At 48.6% G+C, this 8,815-nt stretch overlaps 1 protein-coding gene across 3 annotated transcripts in view; it reads right to left on the minus strand.

Moving 5' to 3' along the window:
• Positions 1-5,488, minus strand: part of TBC1D2B (TBC1 domain family member 2B) — an 84,795-nt gene extending 79,307 nt beyond the window's left edge. For 2 of the 3 annotated variants that reach the window (XM_070232624.1, XM_005602868.4), the window contains exon 1: positions 5,063-5,487. In XM_070232624.1, coding sequence (XP_070088725.1) covers positions 5,063-5,419 — 357 coding nt within the window. In that variant the 5' untranslated portion in view covers positions 5,420-5,487. Of the gene's footprint in view, positions 1-5,062 lie in introns of all 3 variants that reach the window. The other variant, XM_023652517.2, reaches the window with a different exon arrangement.
• Positions 5,489-8,815: the final 3,327 nt, after the last annotated feature.

Genomic DNA, 8,815 nt, shown 5'->3' on the forward strand with positions numbered 1-8,815 from the left:
TCTATTATATATGCATCACACCTCTTTCCTTTCATACTTTGTAGCACTGGTTGGCGTTTTACTTGTACTAATGTCTGTCTCCCCACTATACAGAAAGCTCCACAAGGACAGACACTATGTTCATCTTGTTCAGTCTGTATCCTCAGTGCCTAAGTACACAGAATGAGTGAGTGAATGAACAAATGAATGAGAAGTGCCCGAGGGCTTCCTAAAACACAAGAGGCAGTGAACTACAGCCCAAGGGCCATATCCAGCCCACTGCCTATTTTTAAACACCTACTAGGCACGAATGGTTTTTACAGTTGTAAACAGTTGAAAAAAAATCAAAAGAACAATATTTTGTGACATGTGAAAATTACATGAAATTTCAGAGTCCATAAATAAAAATTATGGGGACACAGCTACACTAATTCTATGGTTGTTTCTGTACTGCAACAGCAGAGTGGTCACAGCAATGGTATGGTCACAAGACCTAAAATATTTACTACGTGGCCCTTTACATAAACATTTACCCACTGCTATAACAGTGTCCTCAGAGTCCAGACTGTGTGCATGAAATACAAGAGACCTGAAATACAAGACTGACTGTAACCTGGGTGAGTCGTCCCTCTTTGGTTTCCTGATGCCTGTTATACTTAGTGGGCATTCACTGAATGGCAGACACCTCCAGGACATGAGGTAAGAATGTCATTTAATACATTTGAGAATTCTGGCTGATCGCTTCTAAAGGGTTGGAGCTCACACCAAAAACAATGCTTACTGGGTGACCACCTTCTACTCATTCTTTCAACAAACGTCTACCCAGGCACCTGCTTTGTGCAGGTACCATTCTGGGAGGTGAGAACACAAACAGCAGTCCTCAGGGGGCCTCCTGAGCAGGAAACAGGGTGGAGACTATGCTATAATGAGGACTATGTGCCAGGCAGCGGAAGATGGAAAGCAACTGATATGATACTGTACTTGCCTTTAAGGAATTTACTGATTGGAAGGCCATGACAAACCCATGAAAAGTTAAGTCTCAATAAAAGATTTAAACAGTACTTCAAGCCCCTAAGCAGATGCCCCAGGGCAGGATGTCTTAGCAGAACCATTCAGTCAAGAAGACTGGCTCATCTCATCTATTTTGTAGTGAACACACTATGATTACCCAGGCTAACAAATGTTTGCCATTAAGCTGAGAGCAGTTTCAACACCAGAGAATGTGCATCCTTCCCACAAAAATGGGTTAAAAATGGGATGCATGACTGTTGAGTTATGTGTGACTTGGAAACCCAACACACCTGTCCATTTGAGCACCAAATGCCTTCAAGAAAGGGAGTAGAGGGAGCAGAATTCATCTGCCGATAGGCTGATGATGCTCCTTGCTCCAGAGACTGCAGAGATCTGACAGAGCAGGGTCGTTCAAGCTTTACCCCCAGTCAGTCACATGCTCTCCTTCCCAAAGTGCCAGCTGACTCCAGAACTGTCTCCCGCTCCTCAGATCCCAGTGAAGCTCAGTAGAAGCCTCCACCACCCCTACACACAGACACGTGCGCACATGCACACACACACACACACACACACACACACACGAAGCCTCAGCCTCTGCCTGCCCAGTGTAGCAGTTTCCAAATCTGTAGTAACAGGTACTGTAGAGCCTGGTAAAGAATTGTTCAGTAAAATGTTCATGGTGCATTCTTACTCACTTTTCTGTGAAAAGAACAGAAATCAAATGCAGTAAAGGAAAAACCACTACATCTTATCTAATCCAAAACCACTGATATCCAAAGTCAAAAAAGGTAGACTTGTCAGCACATAGAACACAATTAGACACTCAGCATTTTGGACACTCACTGTTCCAGAGTCTCTACTATCAAAGAGAGAATGAGTGGAGCATCACGACCTCAGGCAAATCACATCCCCGCTCTGGCCTCCATTCTCTCATCTGTAAAATAAGGCACTGGACCAGATCCGAGTTTAGGAATAGAGAAGTTAACCAAGAAATTCCAGTATCAGCTTTCATTAAGACTCAAGCAGCAAAACATTTTGGAAAAGCCCAACAAAACCACAGCTTCTCCAGAGAAGGCAGAGAGATGCTTTAAACAAGAAACATGATAATACAATAAGACTTTTCTTTTCTCTTTAACTCATCTGTCAAAAGAAATGGTATCTGTAAAATTATATACAAGTAGCTGAAGTTTGAACAGGGCTTAATCATCATTAGCCTAGAATCCCCCTCAGAAATCAGGGTCTCCCCTATGGCTGAGCAGCCCTTAAGTAAAGCAATAAAGCTTATGGGCATCAGTTCTTACATCTGAAGGTGAAAAGGAAAATAAATTGCTAATTTCCACTCTTGCCACCAAAAAATTTTTACTCTCACAGCTCAAAAGGAATCACTGTACACTAGAATTCATCCTTCTTAAAATGCATGCCTACTCTGAAACCCTACATCCTGACTGCTCCTTTCTTTTGGAAAGCCTTAGTTGTGGTTCCATTTCCACTGTTTTTTTTTTTTTTTTTTTAGGAAGATTAGCCCTGAGCTAACTGCTGCCAATCCTCCTCTTTTTGCTGAGAAAGACTGGCTCTGAGCTAACATCCGTGCCCATCTTCCTCTACTTTATATGTGGGATGCCTACCACAGCATGGTGTGCCAAGCAGTGCCATGTCCGCATCCGGGATCGGAGCCGGCGAACCCTGGGCCGCCGAAGCGGAACGTGCGCACTTAACCGCTGCACCACTGGGCCGGCCCCCCATTTCCACTGTTTTTATGAAGCAGACCCTTGGCCTCTGGCATTCTGTCTTATTCTGTGACTACTTCAACTTTACATATCAAAATATTCCTGCAGAGTCAGTAACTCACACAAAAATGGATTTCCTTTTTTTAAAGAAATATTCTGAACATACAAAAAGATGGATAGAATAATATAACAACACAGGTGTATCTACCATCCAGTCCTAGAAATAAAATACTGCAAGGACAGTGGAAGCCCCTGGGCGCCCATCTCCATTCACATTCCCCTCTATTCCCATCAGCAGGAACCACCATCCTGACTCCAGGACTCTTCACACCAGCAGCTCTCCCACTCACCACACACCATGTACACTTACATGATCTGCTTAATCTTTACTAAACGGTATCATTCTGTGTGTACTCATTCTGTAACTTCATTTTTCTTGCTCAATTTTATGTTTATGAGAGTCATCCACATTGACACCTATAGCTCTCATCCCTTTGTGTTCACTGCTGCATAATATTCCGTTATAGGAATATAACACATATTTGGCCAAAGACACTGCTTGTTGTTTCATTTGACTGCCATGTAGTGTCAACTCTGTCCCAGCCGTTTTCCATAACATTTTCCAGAATCCTCACAACCACCTAATGAGGAAGGTCAGATTCCCAACAGACCAAAAACGAACCTGGAACAGAGAGGTGGCGTTAACTTGCCCAAGACATGTGAGTTGCAGACTCAGGCTGTAAGGTCAAGTCCACCCAACTCGAAAGCTGCCGACACTGCAGCTTGTAGCCCCACTTATGCAGATACCTCCATTATTTAATTTTTTTTAATGAAAAAACTGATACAGGGCTCCAAAGTCACCTGAGAAAATCTGAAACAGGATGCTCTATTTTCTTTTTTAACAAACAATTCCATAGGAAATTCATCTGACACAAGAATAGTCCATGTACACAGTGAGGACAAGCCTTTACCTTTGGCAAACGTCCCTGTGTACTGGCTGGAGTCATTCCCAAGTTTATACAAATGCTTTCTAACTAAGCCCGAGTTGAACTGCAAAGCTGCTTGGCTTCCTTTGGAGAAAGAGGCTGTCTGTGCCCACTTAGAGACAGAATGGAGGAGCCTGAAAGAACGTGGGAATCAGACTCTGCTTGAAATGGCAAGAGCTGAGTTGACAAAGCTCTAAGAACGACCTCAGGGAGCAGCTCCAGCTGCTCTGGAGGTCCCACGGACGCTGTGCTCACAAGGCCAGAGCGCTAGGCACAGCCCACTTTGCTCTCCACTTGGCCAGCTTTGCAGAGAGCATTCATACGTCCCAGCCCAGCCCTGCTGCTCTGGAGAAAGCCCAGCTTGCAATACGGAAGAGAAGTAAGAAAGACGAGCAAGGGTGGAGGCTCACAGGAACCAGGCAGAGAGCAAGGCCAGGAGAGAGGCACCCGGGTCCAAGCCATTGCCCAGATCCCCAGGTGCTCGAAGCAGGAGGGTCACTAGGAGATGAAGGGGTTTAACACTCTAGGAACTCCGAAGGACAAGGGAGGCCTCTTAGCACCAGGACCAGGACTCCTGACTCTAGCCCCATACTTCTACACTGCATCTCCCACACCGTGTTTCTCTGCTAAAAGATTAAGGAAGCCTGGAATGAGCAAGGCAGAAATGGTTGAAGCAATCCTTTCCCACCTCTCCCAGCCAAAATAAGGAGCAAGAAAGGCTCTGCCGCTCACTGGCTGTGTGACTTCAGCTGGAGCAACACTGCCCACTTTGGAGGGGACTGTAGTGGATTTATCTCTAAGGGCTCTGCCATCTCTGACTCTGTCTATAATACCGAATGCAATAACATTTACTGAGCAGTTTAGAGTATAATTCATTTAATCCCAACATTCTTAAGGTAGATCCTACTAGTATCCCCATTTTACAGAGGAGCCAGCTGAAGCACAGAGAGGTTAAATAACTTACTCAAGGTCAAGAGGCCTACAGTCATAGATGCCTGGGAGGGATGCACAGGATGGGGACGTGGGGCGCACAACAGTAGGGCCTGAGGGTAGGCTGAGGGAGATGAGCGGTCAAAGCGTCTGAGGAAAGGAGAGGTGACTGAGCAGCCCCCAGTCACCCTGGCCTAAGCCTAGGTCCTTAGGGCATAAAATGGGGACTCGCGGACAGAGTCTGGGGAAGTGGGGAAAGGCAGGCAGACTAGGGCCTTAGAGAAAGCAGGATGCATGGAGAAAGTGGACATAGCTAGGCTGGCTGGGGGTAGGGGGCGGACCTGGAGACTAAGCAGGGGAGCCGACTAAAGGGCGTGTGACGGGTTCTGCGAGTCCGGGTGCGGGGATTTGAGGGGCGGGAGGTCGCACCTTGAGCACTGTGACGGTTCCCGCGCTGTGCACCTGGAAGTGCGCGGGCAGCTCGGCGCCGGGCTCCGCCGCCTCGTCGGGGCCCTGGTAGCTGAAGCAGGCGTCCGCGATGTCCAGGTGGCCGAGGGGCAACGCGTCCTGCGGGCTCTTGAAGTAGTAGAGGTAGCAGCGGCGCGCGTCGAACACGAACCAGCGGCTGCGGTAGCCGCGCAGCGGGCCTTTGCCCGACAGCTTCTGCAGGTAGCCGCACAGCCGCGCTGGCTCCCGCCCGGGCCCCACCCCAGGCTCCGCCGCGGCCCCCGGGGCCGCGCCCTCACTACCGCTGCCCTCCTCCACCCGGGCACCGGACCCCGGCATGGCCGGGCCGCGCGCCCACCACCAGCACCCCGAGCCCCTCGCCTCCTTGCCGCCGCCGCCGCCACCGCGCCCCTCCCCGCAGTCCCGCCGTTCCGCACGCCCTGCGGGAGCGCAAAGCAGCCTGGGACTTGTAGTCCCGCCCCCGCCCGCCCCCGGGAGCCCCTGCCCTAGTGCCAGCCCTGTTCCCAGCCCCGGTCCCAGCCCCGGTCCCAGCCCCAGTGCCAGCCCCGGGTTCCTCACCGCCCCAGAGGCGAGGTCTGGGCGGGTCGCCCTAGCGCCTCATTACTTTCCTGTAACTTGAGGCTCAGAATCCCGCACTGCCAGGGTGAAACGTCGTTCTATTTCTTTACAGGAGTGTGGTTTACATGGGAATGTGCGTTTCTCAAAACCCATCAGAGTGTCCACTTAAAACTGTGCATTTCACTGTGTGTGAATTATACTTCAGCACAAAACTTTATTTTTAAATCTCTGCCCTGCAAGAATCACGGGCTAATGCAAAAATGAGAGAGCCTATTGCCTGGCCCGGAGTGGGTGCTCAGTAAATATTCGCAGAATGCATGAATGAAAGCATAAGCATTTCTAACCTCTCCACACTTCAGTTTGTTCACTGAAGTCAACAAATACTTATTAAGCACCTTCTGTGAGCCAGGTACAGTTCCATACCCTAGAGGATGCAGCAGTGAATGAGCCAATCATTTCTGTCCCTCATGGAGATGATATTCTAGTGAGAGAGAACACACACATGAGCAGATAAATACTGTATTGTATAAATGCTGTGATGAGATTTAAATAAGGATTACCACTTAAATAGCACTTATTGCTTACCAGTGCTTTATAAACCAACTCATTTGAACTCTCACAACTACTTCAAGAGGCAATTACCATTGTTTCTCAATAAAGTGGTACAAAGACCAGGTGATAGAAAGCAGGAGTGGCAGGCTGTTCCCCAAAGATCGGGAAGGCCCCTCTGAGGAAGTGGCCCGGAGCAGAGACCTGTATGATGTGAGGGAACAGGCCTGCAAAGATGTGAGGGGGAAATACTCCAGGCAGAGGTGACAGCAAGTAAAATGCTCACTTTTCTCAAAGGAAAAAGGATGGTTATAGTTATGTTTGTGAAAGAGCCAAATCAAGACAAATATCTCACCTTCATTTTGCATCTTTTTACAAGAAACATTAATAGACACAAGTGGAAATCAGGCTTTCTGAGACGGACGGGGCCACCAAATTAGACTGCCTACTTGGAGTCAAACAGGTCGGAAGGGTGAACCCTCTGGGCCTCACCCTGTCAGCCAGCCAACCATCCACAGGCCTTACGTTAGCTTCCAGATGAACTCCCCTTTTCCGGGGCCTGTCAAGGGTGCCTCAACCTTAGGGCCCTTCGGTTCTCTTTGAGCACAATTCTGCATAGTGTTAAGGGCTGGGCTCTAGAGCCAGACTGACAGGATTTGTCTCCTAGCTCTGCCACTAAGCAGAGGTGTGGCCTTGGGCAAGGTACTTAACCTCTCTGAGCCTCAGTCTCTTCATCTATAAAATGGATATAATACAAGTAGCTACCTCATACCATTGTTCTTGTAAAGGTTACATGAGAAATGCATATGAAAGTACTTACCACAGTGCCTAGCACGCGGTGAGCACTCAATACATATCAGCTGTTATTATTATTATTCTTGTACAGTTAACATTGATGCCCTCCTCAGCAGATTCCAAAAGGGGGGAATCTAGCAGTCAGACCAGCCCCCACACATGGGAGGCCAGAGAACGCACTGTAGGAGAGGGATAAGCCGCCCTCTGGAGCGAGGGAATGGAGTTCAATTTAAGCCTTACCCTGTGGGTAGGAGATGTTGTGACTAATTGGCTCGTGGGGAGGCAGCCCGGGTGGGGTGTGACCAGGAAATCCCATGGAAAGGCGAAGAGCTGGGAGAACTGAGTCTGTACAGCCATAGTACTGGGAGGCTGCAGGGCAGGGCAGGGTACAGCCCATCTCTGTCCTCTGCTCTATCAGTGAGTTGTGAGAAAGTGTGGGTGGCTTTGCCCTGCAGTCCCAGAGAAGAGAACTAAGCCTTGTAGGGTATTGTGTGGAGGCAGACATCTGCTAGACGTGAGGAAAGTGTCCTTCACAGGCAGAGGGAGTGAGCCTCCTCCCTGGGGCAAGAGTCTGGGCTGGCTGGCTGGGGCATGGCAGATGGTACTGGACAGAGGACCTCTACAGTCCCTGCTGGAGCTGCTGTCTGTGCTTCTCAGTGGGCAATCTGGGCCTTGACCCTGACCCTTCTACCCTTGAGCCTCTGCTCTCTCCCTGGTCACCCAAGGCAGAGGAGCAGGGCCATTTTAACATGCTTGCAGGCCCTTGCCCTCTTCCTTTTGCAGGCCACGCTCCACATCACATCAAATGTGTTAAAATTGCCCACATCCCATAGTAAATGTATGCATAATTTTGGTTCTAGAAGAGTTCGAAGGAATTTCTATAATTATGCTCTTGATATTATCCGACTATGAGGAATTCATTTTAATTTATGATTGGCTCCAGACTCTTGGCAATCATCACGTCTATGTGAGAAGCCTGACTGAATGAGAAAAACCCAACCTACAATTTTTTTTCAAAGGGAATGACATCTTTATGGTTACTGCAAAGTTGACATAATGTTATACTTTGTAGACATTTAATTAAATGTTTATTAATGATGATTTTACTCTTTGTCTCAGGTTTTGGAGTCAATATATTTTTCTTAGGCTACAAACATTTCATAGACCCCTTGAAAGTTGGTGGACCCAAGCACTGGGCCTAGTATCTAAGAGATAAACTGGCCTGGCTCTTGCCTGGTCTGGCCAGGCCCAGAATGTGGCCCTCTGAGGAAGATGCTCAGCCACAAACCCTGAGACCCCAACGAGAGTGTGGAGGCCTCGAACTCAGCAGCAACGCCTCAGCGAGGTTCCTGGAGGCCCTGAGTCTCTGCCCACCCGGCCAAGCCCAGTAGAAGTGGCCTAAGCCTTCCAGGGCTCTGTAGGGCCTCCATGATCAACCCCAAAACCCTCTTGGCCCTCCAGACCTATCCCAGGTCCCCCTGCCCTGCCATGTCTCTCAGGGCCACTCTAGGATGCTGGTTATTTCATGAGCAAACCCTGTGTTGTCTCGCCTCTCATCCCCACGAGCTGAAGGGGCCTACACAGCAGGGCTTTAGCTCGTCTCTCTTAGCACCTCCTCCATCTTCAATTTGTATAATTTTTATAGTTTATGTAAAATGGTAAACAAATGCAGCTTCTGTTTCCCCCCTTCTCTAACCAGATCACTGCCCTCAAGGCCCTCCTATATGGAAATTCTAGGGCCGCCTCTGGTGGCTCCTAATTCCTTAGAACCCTTCTTAAATGACTTGACATTTTGCAGTTCCCAAGGTCTCC

Source organism: Equus caballus, chromosome 1 (assembly GCF_041296265.1).
Source record: "Equus caballus isolate H_3958 breed thoroughbred chromosome 1, TB-T2T, whole genome shotgun sequence".
Taxonomy (NCBI): domain Eukaryota; kingdom Metazoa; phylum Chordata; class Mammalia; order Perissodactyla; family Equidae; genus Equus; species Equus caballus.